Source organism: Hemibagrus wyckioides, linkage group LG26 (assembly GCF_019097595.1).
Source record: "Hemibagrus wyckioides isolate EC202008001 linkage group LG26, SWU_Hwy_1.0, whole genome shotgun sequence".
Lineage (NCBI taxonomy): Eukaryota > Metazoa > Chordata > Actinopteri > Siluriformes > Bagridae > Hemibagrus > Hemibagrus wyckioides.
In genome coordinates this window covers 8818170-8835098 of record NC_080735.1, presented here as the reverse complement: position 1 = coordinate 8835098, position 16929 = coordinate 8818170, and the positions used below count along the sequence as shown (strand labels likewise).

The following is a 16929-nucleotide window of genomic DNA, read 5'->3' as shown; positions in this document are numbered from 1 at the left end:
TAATGTTTGCATACTGACACATGTAAAACACTAATAGTTATGTGGGGTTTATTCACCTGATCTGATGAATCTTATGAAATATGGAATTGTTTAAACTATTGGTTTGAGTTCTTATTTAAAATATGGGTTTTAAATTGTTCAAGTTGTTTTCTGGATCTTCCATTTTCATGCTGGCTCTGCAGGTCTTTGCAATATACCTGGCATTATACTAAAATTTAACAAAGTCTGCTTGTTGGCAGAAATAATCATGTAATATGAATCAGCACTGGTTGAACACCTGAAAGTTTCAGTGTTCCTGAGATTCTGTGGTCTCTGATCAGCGAATTCAGGACTGTGCTGTGGAGTTGTGGGTAGTGTAGTCCTTCATCAATAGCAACAATCCCACTGAAATCTCACAACTCACATGAAGTGACTTTGAGGCATAACAGGTATACTTGTTGTACATGGTAGGCTGGCTACTTCTAATAACAAATGATGACATCAGATATTAATTCAGCTTTAATGTTAGAAGAAAGATTGTAAAGTTATGAGAGCCATTAAATTTAGTTAAATTTCAGTTGCAATTTAGGAAAATGGTCAACTATACACAATATTTGACCTGCTGTACTGTGCTGTCTAATAAACGAATGTATTTCCATAAATGTCTATACGCATCTTTATTATTTTATTTCTTTTCATGTTTTTCAGGAAACTCAAACTAAGGAACAGAAAGGATTACTTCAATACTTTAATTAATAAACCTAAGACTTAAATTATTGCATTACAACTTTAATTTCAGAGTTACACTGTAATTAATAGACTATTTTTTGGAACCATTGTTGAACAATGGTATGAAGGTTTCAACTAAAAAGATGCAGGTCCAATAATCACAGAGCCTCAAACTTCAATATTCATGTTCCTGTACCTCAGGCTGGACCTCATTTGATTCTTTCTCATCTATCTTAACTGAAGAGGGTAAGAAAAAAAAGAAATGGGAAGAGCTAGAGTGAAAAAAGTGCAAAAGAATAAGAATAATTATCATCTAAGAAACGTTTCATTATTTATAAATGCTATAAATTCTCTGTGAGTCTAAAATGGGGTGAACTAGGTAGGCGAGAGATCTGTCAATATCCAGTGGTGGTGGGGGGCTTGTGTCTATGCTATGGGCGTTGAGGGAGGAATGAACAGGTATAAGGAGAGAGACATGGAAAGATAGCAAGATGCAGTAGTTGGGTGGTAGTTGAAGACAATAGGTGACTGGGTTGATCTGATGTAGGATCTTGAAGGGACCTAAAGATCAGAAGGCCCACTACACTCTGGAGGTAAACTGGGTCCCTCAATCTGACACAGGTCAGACTGATGTCCTTCCTCAATTTGATCCGGTAGGCCATAGTTCCAGAATACTTGGTCGAGAAGCACCTTGGCTGTTTCTATGGCGGTAGGAAGGCCTTTCAGGGGCACCAGTTTACAGGCTTTACAGGGTCTACCTCTACTATGTTGGAAGTGTAGCCATGAGTGTTGGGGAGGTCAGTGACAAAGTCCACCATGATGTGGGACCACAGGCCTTGGGGTACGGGGAGCGGTTCCAATAGGTCAGAAGGTAGCTTGCATGGTGTTCTTGCCAGGGCACAGACAGCATTTCTCTACGTAGTTCTTGATGTGCATGGTCAGTGAGGGCAACAAAAAGACCTTCTGTTCCAGCTTGGTTGTACAGTGGATACCTGGATGTCCTGAGCTCAGTGAGGTGTGCACCCATTGAATGACTCATTGCCAGATGTCATTGGTAACATATTGCTTAGTCAGCAGGCATTCTGGAGGTGTGGTTTCATTAGCTTGGGTGGATTGAATTTCACTGATTTTACCACACTGAATGGAATTGATGACAATGGAGGGTGTAAGGATAGGTTCTGGCTTCAGGGGTTTGTCTACTGGGTCATTTCAGCAAGAGAGAGCATCAGCTTTACTGTTCTTAGTTCCTGGGCAGTTCCCAATGTAATAATTGCTTTTGGCTGGGGTCAGTTTCCTGGAAAAGTAAAAACAAAGGAGGAGCTAGCCTGGATTACCATGCCGTTGGGAGAGTATGCCCCCAATACCACAATTGGAAGCATCAACACAAAGGGGATGCTGGGGGTCAGGATGTTGCAGTATGGAGGCTGTGTTGAAGCTCTGTATTAGTCGCTCAAATGCCATTTGGGCATACTAAGAACAGTGGAATCTTTTTGGTTTTCCACATAGTAGTGCTGTTAGTGGGGTGGCGACAGAGCTGTAGTTGCAAATGAATCACCAGTAGAAATTGGTGAAGCCCAGGAACCATTGCAGTTCATTGATGTTTATGAAAGGCATGGGCCATTCTCTGACGGCCCACACTTTACTGACGTCCATTTTCTCTGATGACCCCAGGAAGGTGATAGTGTCCTTGTAAAATTCGCACTTTGCTTTGACTTTGGTGCTGTCAAACTATAGCAGCCCAGTTAATACCATTCGAACATGGTCGAGGTGGGTTTTGTAGGTCATGGAGTAAATCAATATGTCATCTATGTATACAATGATGCAACAGTTAAGCAGGTCCCAGAAGATCTCATTTACCCATGCTTGGAACACCACAAGCACATAGGTCTACCCGTATGGCAAAATGAGATACTCGTCTTGTCCCCTATTGGTGTGGAAGGCAGTTTTCCTTTTTTCCCCTTCCCTGATTTGGATAAGATTATATGTGCTCCACTGGTCTCATTTGGTGAAAAGCTGTTCTAGAGCTGGAGGCACCAGTGGAGCCAGGGAACCCCAGTATGATAGGATTTTCAGGGGAGTAGACGCTATACAGTACTAATTCCTCTATGTGAAAAAGTCTGATCTTTAGAGTTACTGGGGTGGTCTGATGGGTTGGTTATCCACCATCGTGACCTTGAGTGGCGTGGTACATGGTATGTTGAGGGGCGGTGTCCTTAACCAGCTGGTGGCAGATGGCTGACCCAGAGTCTGTAAGGGCTGAGAATTGATGAACTCCATTAGCATGCTTCAACTGTTTGGGTAACTGTAAGCTATAGGGACAAGATCAGTATTCAGGAGAAGGCTCCCTCCAGCAGGGTGGAGGGGGAACAGCAGATGGAATGTTTCCACTGCTTTAGGTTATTGGGCAAATTTTTTATTTTTAGTTTTAAGTGCATGTATGATGCATGAGTGATAGATGAAATGAAAGTAAAATCATGTTTGTATGCATTTTAATTTGCATTATCTAATGATCTTTTAATCATTAATCAATAACTGCATTATTAAACATTAACAAGCACATTATATTTTCCTATCTGTTTGGGTACATATTAACTTATGAACTGTTAAGAATCATAAAACAATTAACAAATCATTAGATAATGCAAAATAAAATGCTTACAAATGTTATTATACTTTCAATTCACCTATGCTGAAAGTTATTATAAAAGTGTTACCATTAGGGGTTTTATTGTTTATATGATTGATATATTTATATGATAAAGCTTCAACAAAATTGGCCTGTTTCTGAAATGTGGCCTAATTTGGAAAATCCAAACATGGCACATGGGAAAACAATGTTTCACTTTTGTTTTCTTATCTTATTGCAGAAATGTGAGTGCCTTTATTACTGTTTTCCATCCACATTAGAGGTGTGGCATAGGGTGTGTGTGTGTGTGTGTGTGTGTGTGTATGCGCTTATATAAAGTCACATGAATCCCTTTCAGTTTATTCAGAATCCAAAAAAAATTGATGTACCTAGTCAAGTAAGTAAAATACCTTTGTTTCTATGATCTAAGAGTACTAAAATTAAATATTTTTGCTTGTAAAAAGCATTTGTTTCCAAGATGATGAAGAGTGACAAATATAGTCAAGATATTGCTGATGATGATCAGAACAGGTCAGTATAAATGTAATGTGATCAAACAGTCATCAGCTTGTGTGATTGTCATATGTAAAACTTGATGCCTTTTACTTCTTCACAGTAAGCCAATGGAAGGGGTTTTCCACAGTCATTTAGAGGAGAAAGTTCGTCCTTATATCGATCTGATTGACTCTTTGAGGCTGATTGGTATTGATGAAGATTTGGCTTTGCCAACTATAGCTGTAATTGGAGATCAGAGCTCTGGAAAAAGCTCTGTGTTGGAAGCACTATCTGGGGTGGCACTGCCCAGAGGGAGTGGTGAGTGATTTGGTTAGGATTTTATAGGATTTTATACATTTCAATCAATTTAATTCAAATGTAAACATCTCGCTTCTTTGTTTTACACACACAGTGTCTGTGATTTTTCTCTGTTTGACATTAGGCAAAGAAGGGAAAAAAGCTGATGTTTAATGTGCTTTTTCAACTTTAGGTATTGTGACAAGATGTCCACTGGCACTAAAGCTGAGGAAGATAAAATGTGGTGTTCAATGGCAAGCAACAATATCTTACAAAGGACAGTTCACTGAGTTTAATGACCCATCACTGGTTGAGGGTTATGTTGAGAAAGGTTTGTAACATTTGTGGGAATAAATAAAAATAAAAAGATAATGACAAACAAAATTTATTTGCTATAGTTCCAAAAGGTAAACCTTGCTTACATGTTCTGCATTTCTGTATATTTGTTATGTGGTTTAACAAAAACTTGTGCATTTGCCAAAAAGTGATTTTGCCATAATGTCACCATTATCGTATTATGACTATATGTATAATTTTTTATAATCTTGTAACAAAACATTTAACAGTCCTAATAATGTCTTGCGATGCTTAAAGGAGCTATGTTGCATTTTATAATAATGCCTCTATCACTATAACAGCCCAGAATGAGCTGGCTGGAGAAGGAGTTGGAATTTGTGATGAACTCATCACTCTGGAGATCATGGCTCCTGATGTATGTGACCTCACACTGATCGATCTCCCTGGGATTGCCAGAGTTCCTGTAAAAGGTCAACCTGAAGACATTGGACATCAAGTCAGTGTAAACTGTAACTTGATCTTTTTGCTAAACAGATTAAGGCCTTTATTTGAATTGTAATATTGCTTGTCTTATTTTGGTCTAGATTAAGAATCTCATTGGGAAATATATAGAGAAGGATCAAACTATAAATTTGGTCGTAGTACCATGTAATGTTGACATAGCAACAACAGAAGCTCTGAAAATGACCCAGGAAGTGGATCCTGAAGGAAAAAGGACTCTGGGTGAAGTATTAAGAAATTTTATTAACAAAAACAATAACATTATTATTATTATTATTATTATTATTATTATTATTATTATTATTATTATTATTATTATTATTATTCTTACAGCTATTCTTACAAAGCCAGACCTTATAGACAAGGGAACAGAAAAGAACATCTTGGATATAGTCCGAAATCAGGTCATTCCCTTAAGTAAAGGCTATATCATTGTTAAGTGCCGTAGCCAAAAGCAAATTGATGATAAGATCTCTCTGACTGAGGCCACTCGAGTAGAGAGGGAATTCTTCAGACGTCATGACTTCTTTAGGTATTATTTATAACATATGACCCTCATTTGTTATTTATAACATATGACCCACTAGTGGTAAGTGGAAACCTACTTTTTATTGTCTTATTGCCAGTTGCCTATTGCGTGAGGAGAAAGCAACTATTCAGTGCCTTTCTACCAAACTGACGCAAGACCTGGTTGATCACATCAAAGTATGTTTCTACTCATTTTACACTTTTTTTATTTCTTATTTTTCATTTTCAATGTACATACAGTAGGTGCACTGTGGTGCATTGTGGTATTTTTCTCAGAAAAGTAATCGCCAGTATCAAACAGTCATTAAAGTATATGGAAGGGCTGAAATTTAATATCAGCTTGGATTGGATACAGCTAGGATTAAAAAAAAGCTAATTTAACACATTTATGTTAATTACACCCATGAGCTTTCATGACATGTTATGTATCTGTCAGTGAATTTGGCTGAAAAATATAAGCCAAAATAAAGCTCAAATAGCAGGGGGTGAGCCATTAAATGCAATCATCTGACACACATGAAGACGTGACTCTGCATGACTCTGTGGTCTGAGCAATAGAAAGCAAGCACTATAATCATTTCAGTAGACATATTTGTGAAAGTTTGTATGACACAAAATTAGTTCATTAACTGTAGTGTTTATGATCTAATTTTTTTGTCTGTATGTTATTTATATTATTTCTAGAAATCATTACCACTGATCTCAGAGGAAATAAAGAAGCAGCTGTTGAGCTTGAGCAAAGAGCTGAGTCAGTGTGAACCCGGCCCACCACTGGACCCACAGCAGAGGAAAATCTTTTTTATTAATGTTTGTAACTTTCTATATGTTTTATATGTATATATATATGTAGAAACGTATAGAAATCCAGAAACGTCAGTGCAGCACTGGATGAAAGATGCAAGGGTCTGTCAGGAGTCCAGAAACTCATTGACCTTTTATACACACACACTAATTACAAGCAAACAGATCACAGGTGAGGATGGTTACCTTTAATAGCCATTCAAACCCATTTGTGTCAACTTGTGTGCATGTTAACAGGCCAAAAAAACCCCAGGGTATGTAAACTTTTGATTGGGGTCATTTGGGTAGTTTCTGTTGTCATTATGATTTAAAAAGAGTAAACACAGTTGTTTGACAATAAATGGCTTCAGCTAAACACTAACCATGAGTGAAAGAAAAGTTTTTGTGTTATCATTTATATTCTCAAATAGCCAAGAAATCATAAAATCTGCCAGGGTATGTAAACTTATGAGCACAACTGTATATATATATATATATATATATATATATATATATATATATTATTTTTTTTTTTTTTTTAATCCAGAGCCCTATGCCAGCCTGCAATCATGTCCATGTTTGCTTTTTCTTTCAGACCTTGACAAAATTTAATGATAAAATTAATCGCTTGACATCTGGGGATGTGGTCAATGATGATAACTTGTTTGTAATTCTTCGGTCTGAATTCAAAAAGTGGAAAAACATTCTTGACGACACAAAGGGACCATGTGAGTACACAGTTCATATGCAGAATCCATGCTAAATCACTGAAATCATTTTCAAGGACCAAGATACTTTTTTTAAAGCACATTGCTTCCATGCAGAGAACAATGGCATAGTGCTTCTTATAACATGTAGCTAGTATTAGCCCATCCTATTGATGGAAACTGATGGGGAAGATGATTTTTGGTCAAATTTTAAACCCAATACAGTCCATGAAAAGGTCCAGGAAGTGGTGGCTGAATATGACCTGAAGCACAGAGGACGAGAGTTGCCTGGCTTCAGTGACTACAAGGTGTTTGAGATGGTGGTACAGAAGCTTGTGATCCAGCTAAAAGAACCAGCCATTGAAACACTTAGGGCCATCAGAGGTAGGTTTCCACCACTTAACCTTTACAACATCCATTCATCAACTTTCAGTTGACTTTCAAGTTTAGTAGACTATTAACATAATCTGTACCATCATACACTGGAATATGTAGACATCTATGGCCTGTACACAAAGATTCAATAATAATATTTGCAATGTAATTCTGAAAAGCTTTAAAGCTTTTGGGAAGATGACACCAGAACAAACAGTCCTATTTATAAAAAATTAACCACAATGATGTATGTTATGTAATGAATTAAAGTTAAAAGTCCACTGAAGTTAAAAGTCTTCAATAACCTAACTCAAAGTGTTTTATTACTATTATACCATAACATTATATAGTATATACTTATTGCTATTACACCACAAGACTCTCTTTTTAGTTTCTTGAGGTGAACAAGAAAAATACAAAGGCAATTTAAAGGCCACAAAAAACAAGGCATTACTAAATGTAATAATTTTGTGTATATAATGAATAAATTTGTGTCTTTCAGGCACCATTCAGGAACAGTTTTCAGATGTGTCCAAAACCTGCTTTCTCAAATACCCTTACCTCCAGTCTGTTGCAATGGTAAACACTGTTTTTAAGTTTTAAAGCATTTGTATCCTAAAAGTGGGAAATATTTCAGAAATAGTTAAATCCAGTCATTGTATAATAACATACTTCAATTCAACATCCCAGAACAAGATAAAAAACATTCAGTCAAAGCAGGAAGCCAAGGTGGAGGAGAGGATCAGGGAGCAGTTTGAGATGGAGCAACTGGTCTACACTCAAGATGGCATCTACTTCAAAACCTTGAATAACATTTTCTCTGCTGATGGACAGAAGGTTTCAGAAGACAACTTTGCTGGGTTTGACTGCAGAAGCAAATATCCTGAAATGCTGCGGGCTTATTACAAGGTAGATTTTAGTAGTTGATTGGTTAATGAACTAAAAGTACATTTTATTTTGCCTTATACATTCATAAGTTATAATGCTGTGCATCATTGTGAGTAAACGATCTACAAAAGATCTACTGATCTACTAACGTAGATCTACTAAATGCAAATATATTAAAAAAATATATAGATCTATTAGAAATTTACCTTAAAATCTGGAAATTGTTTGAGTTTGAGATTTTTTTCCCTCCCCTGACAGATCGTGGTGCAGCGTTTGGCTGATCAGGTGCCCATGCTGATCAGATACTTCATGCTGAAGGAATCTGCTCAGCTGCTGTGCAGCGAGATGTTGGGTTTAATGGACGGTGCCAACGTGGCCGACGCCCTGCGTGAAGAGTCAGATATCAGCAGACACCGCATTGAGATGCAGACCCGCGTGGACCGTCTTACTCTTGCTCAAGATAAACTCAGCAACTTTGTTTGAAGCTACAGGCCACTGCTGATCAGGGTTTTACATCTTTTTAGCAGTTGAGCATTTGATTTAGCTGATTAACCTATTAGCTAATTAATGAATACAAACTGAAATGCTAATATCTGTTTATAATATCAGGTTTGTAGCACCATTGACTGTCACCACTGATTTTAAAGGAATTCAAGTATTATGACTGTTCAGATAGTTTTCAGAAATAGTTGAGTGTACATAAATGTTTTTGGGATTTCCCTCTGTCATACCACAAGCCTCTCTTTATTTTTTGTTGAGATAACCTGGAAAAATACAAAGGCTATTTAAAAGCAAAAAACAAGGCTTTCATAAATGTAGTAATTTTGTTTATATAATTTAGACATTTGTGTGTTTCAGACACGATTCAGAAACAGTTTTCAGATGTTTCCAAAACCTGCTTTTTCAATTACCTTTTAATAATGTATTTATGTGTACCATAAACTTAAGCTTAGACAACTACTGCAATGCTTTTAATTCTGAATTCTAACAGATATTAAATCAGTACAGAAAAACTCTCATAGAATACAAGTGATTTTTCACTGATCACAGTTGAAAGAGGTGACTTAACTACAGTGTCGGCTGATATATGCGTAATATACAGACAATATTAAAATACTCTCAATATTCACAATGTGCAGCATTTTAATTTAACAGGTCAAATGTATGTAATATGTTTTTTTTATATAATAGTTGTTATGTTTTATTGTGTTTATGTCAGTTATATTTCCGTAAAGCTGCTTTGAAACAATATCCTCTTTTCGCTCTGAATAAGAGCATCTGCCAAATGCCAGATGTGTAAAGTGTACAGAGTTGTTACTAGAGTTACTGTAGCCTTTCTATCAGCTGGTTTGCTTTTGAGGGAACTCAGCAGAGTTTGTAAACCGAATAGAGCAAGCAATGTGGCAAACTTTCCAAAACACAATCTAAAGTAGAGCAAACAGTGAAGAGAACAAAACAAGGTCATACACAATCAATCAAACACTCCAAACAATATTAGATAGATAGATAGATAGATAGATAGATAGATAGATAGATAGATAGATAGATAGATAGATAGATAGATAGATAGATAGATAGATAGATAGATAGATAGACTAAAATATACTAAATACAGAGATTTTGGAATAAATATGGAGAATGAGATCAAAAACAAGATAAGTAATGTGCAAAACAAGTGTTTAAGGTTACAGACCTATTCGATGTGCAAAAACTGTTATGTGCAAAAACTGCTGATTCTTTTTCATCTATTGTTGATGCTTTGCATCTAAGTCTGGTGTGGATGCAGTTTAAATCATTGCTAACCTGGAAGTCACCATAGCTCAGGAAACAGTTCAGTATTCAGAAGAAGGGTCCCTCTGGTGCAGCGCACACAGGGTTGTCACATCATCCCCCAAAAACACTTGCAAACACTTTCCCCTGAGGCCTTGGTACAGGGCGATCTGGGTGTGCCTAATGGAGGTCAGAAATAAGGGAGTGGTCTAGGATGTCCTCTGAAACCAATTGTCCATGACTGGCACATCCACTTGGTCTCCAAACCAGGGGAATAGGGAAGCCTGGTAGCCTCAGACATGTTGGAAGGGTATGAGTCCAGATGAAGAATGGGTAAAAGAATTCTGGGCATACTCGGCCCATGGCAGAACCTCACTCCACCAATATTCTTCTTGACTACAGTAGGACTGTAATTAGTTCTTGGTTCAGGCACTGGCCATTGGACTGGAGGTAGTAGCCTAAAGTAAGGCTGATGTTATCCTCCAGATGGTTACAAAATGATTTCCCCGCCCTGGATGTGAACTGAATTCCCCCGTCCTAAACAATGTTTTCAGGAAGACTGTATGAAGACATGGTGGAAGAAGGCTTGGGTATTTTCCATGGCTGTGGTGAGGTTTTTCACAGGCACCAGGCTACAGGCCTTGGAGAAGAAGTCAATGATGACCAGATTTGTTGAATGTCCATGAAAACCTGGGAGGTTGGTGATGAAATATATGACAATATGTAATGAGGACACAGTCACCTTGTTGGAAAGATATTTGACAAACAATCTGACAAATCTGAATCATGTCTTGGTCTAAAAGAAGTCAAAGATAAAGTATCTGCATGGTGGAAATACTGTGAGGGAGAGCTGATAACATTTAGTGATTAAACTTAGATGTAATGTCAGTTCTTATCAAGCACACAATGCCTAGCAAAAATACTTTTCCTCATTTTGAGTGTTACAACTGGAAACTATGAGATTAACGTGATACTTAGATAAACCTAATAAAAACATGGAAAGTCCAAAGAAAAAGCACATGTGAAAACCCAGACAATCAGATGATTCACTTTTGGTTTCTTAAATTATTGCACAAATGTGGACAGTTTTATTACAGTTCTCCTTCCACATCTGTGTTAGAGGTGTGGCATATATGTGGTATATGTGTGTGCATCTATAAAGCACTTTCAGTTTATTCACAACCCCCAAGTTGCTGTAATCAGTCAGGTAAGCGAAATACCTTCATTTCTATGATGTGAGAGCACTAAATGAATTTTTACTTGAAAAAAGCGTTAAACATTCTACATTAGCTAAAGAAATGGAATTTGTTTTTTAGATGATGGAGAGTGAACAAGGTTCTTATGAATATATTGCTTATGATGGTCAGAACAGGTCAGTATAAATTTAATGGGATCAAACAGTCATCAGCTTGTGTGATTGTCATATGTAAAACTTGATGCCTTTTACTTCTTCACAGTAAGCCAATGGAAGGGGTTTTCCACAGCCATTTAGAGGAGAGAGTTCGTCCTTATATCGATCTGATTGACTCTTTGAGGCTGATTGGTATTGATGAAGATTTGGCTTTGCCAACTATAGCTGTAATTGGAGATCAGAGTTCTGGAAAAAGCTCTGTGTTGGAAGCACTATCTGGGGTGGCACTGCCCAGAGGGAGTGGTGAGTGATTTCTTATTTCTCCGGCAGAGTAATAAATATAACACATTGCATATATTACCATTGTTATATCTGAGTTGCGAGAATTTTCTAGGATTTGACAGTTAAAAAATTCACGCTGCAACATCTCACTTCTTCTTTTACACACACACACTGTGGGTAAAATTTCCATGTTTGAGATTAGACAAAGTAGGAAAAGTAAAGCTGATGTATAATGTGCTTTTTCAACTTTAGGTATTGTGACAAGATGTCCACTGGAGCTAAAGCTGAGGAAGATAAAATGTGGTGTTCAATGGCAAGCTGTGATATCTTACAAAGAACAGTTCATTGAGTTTGAAGACCCATCACTGGTTGAGGGTTATGTTGAGAAAGGTTGGTAACATTTGTGAGAATAATAACTAAACAGATAAAGACAAACAGAAAAATCCTCTCTTGTGGTTCTGAAAGGGGAACTTCTATCAAGTGGTTATGTGTTTTAACAGAAACTTTAGATTTAAAAAAGAATCTGTGAGCCAAATGATTTTTACCCTACATTTTTATAAAGCTCATTAATCATTAGAACATGTATTAGCATTTGTGTGTAATTCTTTAAAATCTTGTAATGGAGCATCTAACATCCGTGATAATGCCTTGTAACACTTCAAGGAGATATGTTTATTTATTTTTTTTAAATAATTCTTATTCCATCTCTGTAACAGCCCAGAATGAGCTGGCTGGAGAAGGAGTTGGAATTTGTGATGAACTCATCACTTTGGAGATCATGGCTCCTGATGTATGTGACCTCACACTGATCGATCTGCCTGGGATTGCCAGAGTTCCTGTAAAAGGTCAACCTGAAGACATTGGACATCAAGTCAGTGTAAACTGTAATTTGACTTTTTTTGCTAAATAGATTAAGGCCTTTATTTGAATTGTAATATTGCCTGTCTTATTTTGGTCTAGATTAAGAATCTCATTGGGAAATATATAGAGAAGGATCAAACTATAAATTTGGTCGTAGTACCATGTAACGTTGACATAGCAACAACAGAAGCTCTGAAAATGGCCCAGGAAGTGGATCCTGAAGGAAAAAGGACTCTGGGTAAAGTATCAATAAAGTTAATTAACAAAAACAGTAAAATATTATGATTATGATTATGATTATGATTATGATTATGATTATGATTATGGCTATGGTTATGGTTATGGTTATGGTTATGGTTGTGGTTATGGTTATGGTTATGGTTATGGTTATGGTTATGGTTATGATTATGATGATGATGATTATTATTATTATTATTTTTACAATGTTTTTATTCTTACAGCTATTCTTACAAAGCCAGACCTTATAGACAAGGGAACAGAAAAGAACATCATGGATATAGTCAGAAATCAGGTCATTCCCTTAAGTAAAGGCTATATCATCGTTAAGTGCCGTGGCCAAAAGCAAATTGATGATAAGATCTCTCTGACTGAGGCCACTCGAGTAGAGAGGGAATTCTTCAGACGTCATGATTTTTTCAGGTATGAAGAACACATTTGTTATTTTTGACATATGACCCTCTGTTGATTGCAGGGAACTTACTGTAATTGTCTTATTGCCAGTTGCCTGTTGCATGAAGATAAAGCAACTATTCAGTGCCTTGCCACCAAACTGACTCAAGACCTGGTTGATCACATCAAAGTATGTTTTCACTTTTTTTTACTCTTTTTATACTATTATTTATTGTTATTTTTTAACCTAATTTAGAACAGCCTGGTATTATGATCAGAAAATGAGAAAAAGCATGAAATTGCCACAGAAGGTTTGAGCACCACAGAGGGTTGCTAGATGATACAACACTTTCCTTAGTGTGGAATAAGGAAACAGGGCCTTGAAGGAAGGCTTGGAAAAAAAAATTCTTTATTTGTGTTTTTCTTTACTTTCACTTTTCAGCGACTTTCTTTTCTATGCTTCAACACACATGACTCTCAGCTGCTCTCTCTGTCTATCTCTCTCATACATCATTAGGGACTGAAGGCACACAAAAGACACACTGAAGGTCTAAGCTAAAAAGAATTCAGTGAAAAATGCAGACTTGGGAACATAAATGCTATTTAGTGATTGCACTGGACACATTTGGCTGTGAAACAAAATATTAGTTCAGTTTTTATGACCTAATTTTGCTTTTTGACTATTTTTTAAACAGAAATCCTTACCACTGATCTCAGAGGAGATCAAGAAGCAGCTATGGAGCTTTAGAAAAGATATGAGTCAGTGTGAAGCCGGCCCACCACTGGATCCACAGAAGAGGAAGACCTTTTTTATTGATGTTTGTAACTTTATTTATTTATTTATTTTTAATCCAGAGTCTTAACCCTTATCCAGCCTGCCTTAATTATGTCCATGTTCACTTTTTTTTAGACCTTGACAAAATTTAATGATAAGATCAACCGCTTGACATCTGGAGAAGTGGTCAACGATGATAACTTATTTGTAACACTTCGGTCTGAATTCATGAAGTGGAAGGACCATCTTGACTACACAAAGGGATCATGTGAGTTCACAGTTCATATGCAGAAGCTAAGACCAAATCATTTTAGTAATTTTCAGTGGCCAAAATATATTTTTTTTAAAACTGTATAACACTGTATGCATGCAGAGGACAATAGTATCCACAAGGGGCCAGTGTGGGTGCCAGTTTCATACTAATCAAGCAGGAGTCACACCAAATTCCAACTCTGTAATAAGTTGACTTTCAGTAGACTCTGGTGAGGCTTCTTTTTGGTTGCCATGAAAACCCGCACCCACATGGACCCTTTCCAGTTAAGAGTGAACACCCCTATTGTAGAGAAACAAGTACTTCTAATAAAATGTAGCTAGTATTATCCCATGACAGCTAAAATTAGCCTTGAGGAAATTCAGTAAAATGATGCCTGTTGATGGAAACTGATTGGGAAGATGATTTTTGGTCAAATTCTATACCCAATACAGTCCACAATACGGTCCAGGAAGTGGTGGCTGAATATGACCTGAAGCACAGAGGACGAGAGTTGCCTGGCTTCAGTGACTACAAGGTGTTTGAGATGGTGGTACAGAAGCTTGTGATCCTGCTAACAGGACCAGCCATTGACACACTCAGGGTCATCAGAGGTAGGTTTCCACCACTTAACCTTCACAACTTCCATTCATCAACTTTCAATAAGTTTACAATATGACCAATAACATAAACAACTCAATTTAAAAGTGTTTATTATGGAGTAACAGAAACCTGTTTTTAGAATCATTTAATTCAGTTAGAGTCAACAAGATTATTTCAGATTACAGCCGGGAAACGGAATTCATTTGGTTTGCTGGATTACAACCTTTATCAGTCCATTATGTTTGACAACACTGATCTATATAATTTTTGTCTTATGGTCTCAAATTCCAATTCACATAGCACACAAATAGGAATATCTGATCTAGACATATGTGGACATCTATGGCATGTACACAAAGATTCAATAATCCTATATACAACATACTTCTGAACAACTCTAAAACTGTATGGCAAGAACAGTTCTATTTATAGAAACACCACAATGTTGTACATAAGGAATAAAACACTGGGAAGTGATATTACAGGAAAATAAGCAACATTTGGATGATGAGATGCAGCCTGAGGTACTTTTACCGCCACTGAAGTTAATAGTCATCTATAACAACACAACCTAAAGTGTTTTATTACTATTATACCAAAGCATTATGTATTTAATACAAGCCTTTCTTTATTCTCTCTTGAAATGCACAAGAAAAAAAACTGTAGGCCACAGGAAACAAGAAAACAAGGCATTCTGTGATTGTATGTATTATAACAAGTTGATTATATTAAAATGTTTCAGACACCATTCAGAAACAGTTTTCAGATGTATCCAAAACCTGCTTTCTCAACTACCCTTACCTCCACTGTGTTGCAATGGTAATTACTATTTTTAAATTTTAAAGCATGTATATCCTGAGAGTGTTCATATTTCTGAAATTGTTCGATCCAGTCATTGTGAAGCTCTGTATTCACATACTTCAATTCAACATCCCAGAACAAGATAGACAACATTCAGTCAAAGCAGGAAGCCAAGGTGGAGGAGAGGATCCGGGAGCAGTTTGAGATGGAGCAACTGGTCTACACTCAAGATGGCATCTACTTCAAAACCTTGAATGAGATTCACTCTGCTGAGGGGCAGATGGCTTCAGAAAACAACTTTGCTGGGTTTGACAACAGAAAGAAATATCCTGAAATGCTGCGGGCTTATTACGAGGTAGATTTTAGTAGTTATGTGGTCAAGGAACTACAAACTCTGAACCAAAAGTACAATTTATTTTGGCTTTAGGTTTTGCTGTCATTTAGCATTATTATTATTATTATTAGTAGTAGTAGTAGTAGTAGTAGTAGTATTTTTACTATTACAAATATGTTTAAAGAGTATGTGTTATATGTTGCCTAAAGCATACTGGCATTAAGATTATTCATGATATTTAAGAAAAGATCTCACAAACGCTTATTGTATTAATATGATTTTGTATTACAATGCATTCTATCTCCAAATGTAGACTTTTGCTTATCTAATTTGATGCTGTACATAATTTTAGGCAAAACTCATCTACAAAATGTAAAATACAGGAAAAAATACAAATCCATTAGACATTTACCTTAAATTCTGGAAATTATTTGAGTTAGAGATTTTTCCTTCTCTTGACAGATCGTGGTGCAGCGCTTGGCTGATCAGGTGCCCATGCTGATCAGATACTTCATGCTGAAGGAATCTGCTCAGCTGCTGTGCAGTGAGATGTTTGGTTTAATGGACGGTGCCAACGTGGCCGACGCCCTACGTGAAGAGTCGGAAATCAGCAGACACCGCATTGACATGCAGAACCGCGTGGACCGTCTTACTCTTGCTCAAGATAAACTCAGCAACTTTATTTGAAGCTACAGGGCCACTGCTGATCAGGGTTTTACATCTTTTGAGAAGTTTTTTTTAAGTATCTGATTAAACCTATCAGCTAATTACCAATGCCTGAATGTGGTGGGTTAAAAAAGGGAAATGCTAAACTCTGTAGTTTTGTGACTTAGAAGTGAAACCACTGATCTACAGAAACATCTTATATATTTCACAGAAGATCCCTTCATTTCAAAGGTCATTTTGGCCTGTAGTTGTTTAATTAGATATGCTGTATTCTGTATTTAGATATATCAAGAGTTCTTCATGAATTTTCAGTTAAATATATTAGTTTATTAGTTTTTACAACAGATATTTATACTAATAACAAATTGTAATTATGTACTGATAAATTGGCATTTGTACTAATA

General features: G+C 36.6%; 2 protein-coding genes across 2 annotated transcripts; both read left to right on the top strand.

The window, feature by feature from the left end:
• Positions 1 to 3806: 3806 nt before the first annotated feature.
• On the top strand, positions 3807 to 8685 carry LOC131346499 (interferon-induced GTP-binding protein Mx2-like). Its single transcript, XM_058379954.1, has 13 exons — positions 3807 to 3865; positions 3951 to 4147; positions 4320 to 4457; positions 4765 to 4919; positions 5008 to 5146; positions 5258 to 5456; positions 5551 to 5629; positions 6137 to 6259; positions 6828 to 6960; positions 7165 to 7323; positions 7817 to 7893; positions 8005 to 8223; positions 8461 to 8685. The coding sequence occupies exons 1-13, from the start codon at positions 3813 to 3815 to the stop codon at positions 8683 to 8685; spliced, it is 1896 nt and encodes a 631-aa protein (XP_058235937.1). The 5' UTR covers positions 3807 to 3812.
• Positions 8686 to 11112: 2427 nt separating this feature from the next.
• Positions 11113 to 16896, top strand: LOC131347032 (interferon-induced GTP-binding protein Mx2-like). The gene is made up of 14 exons (XM_058380870.1): positions 11113 to 11179; positions 11289 to 11344; positions 11430 to 11626; positions 11858 to 11995; positions 12322 to 12476; positions 12566 to 12704; positions 12928 to 13126; positions 13208 to 13286; positions 13792 to 13914; positions 14007 to 14139; positions 14577 to 14735; positions 15467 to 15543; positions 15662 to 15880; positions 16322 to 16896. Exons 2-14 carry the CDS (start codon positions 11289 to 11291, stop codon positions 16544 to 16546), a joined length of 1899 nt encoding a protein of 632 aa, XP_058236853.1. The 5' UTR covers positions 11113 to 11179; the 3' UTR covers positions 16547 to 16896.
• Positions 16897 to 16929: the final 33 nt, after the last annotated feature.

Coding starts and splice junctions, on each gene's coding strand:
- LOC131346499 (XM_058379954.1), top strand. CDS start 3,813: ATGATGAAGAGTGACAAATATAGTCAAGATATTGCTGATGATGATCAG. Junction 4,148..4,319: donor GGCACTGCCCAGAGGGAGTG/GTGAGTGATTTG, acceptor TTTCAACTTTAG/GTATTGTGACAAGATGTCCA. Junction 6,260..6,827: donor GGAAAATCTTTTTTATTAAT/GTTTGTAACTTT, acceptor TTTTTCTTTCAG/ACCTTGACAAAATTTAATGA.
- LOC131347032 (XM_058380870.1), top strand. CDS start 11,289: ATGATGGAGAGTGAACAAGGTTCTTATGAATATATTGCTTATGATGGT. Junction 12,477..12,565: donor CTGAAGACATTGGACATCAA/GTCAGTGTAAAC, acceptor ATTTTGGTCTAG/ATTAAGAATCTCATTGGGAA. Junction 14,140..14,576: donor TGACTACACAAAGGGATCAT/GTGAGTTCACAG, acceptor TACCCAATACAG/TCCACAATACGGTCCAGGAA.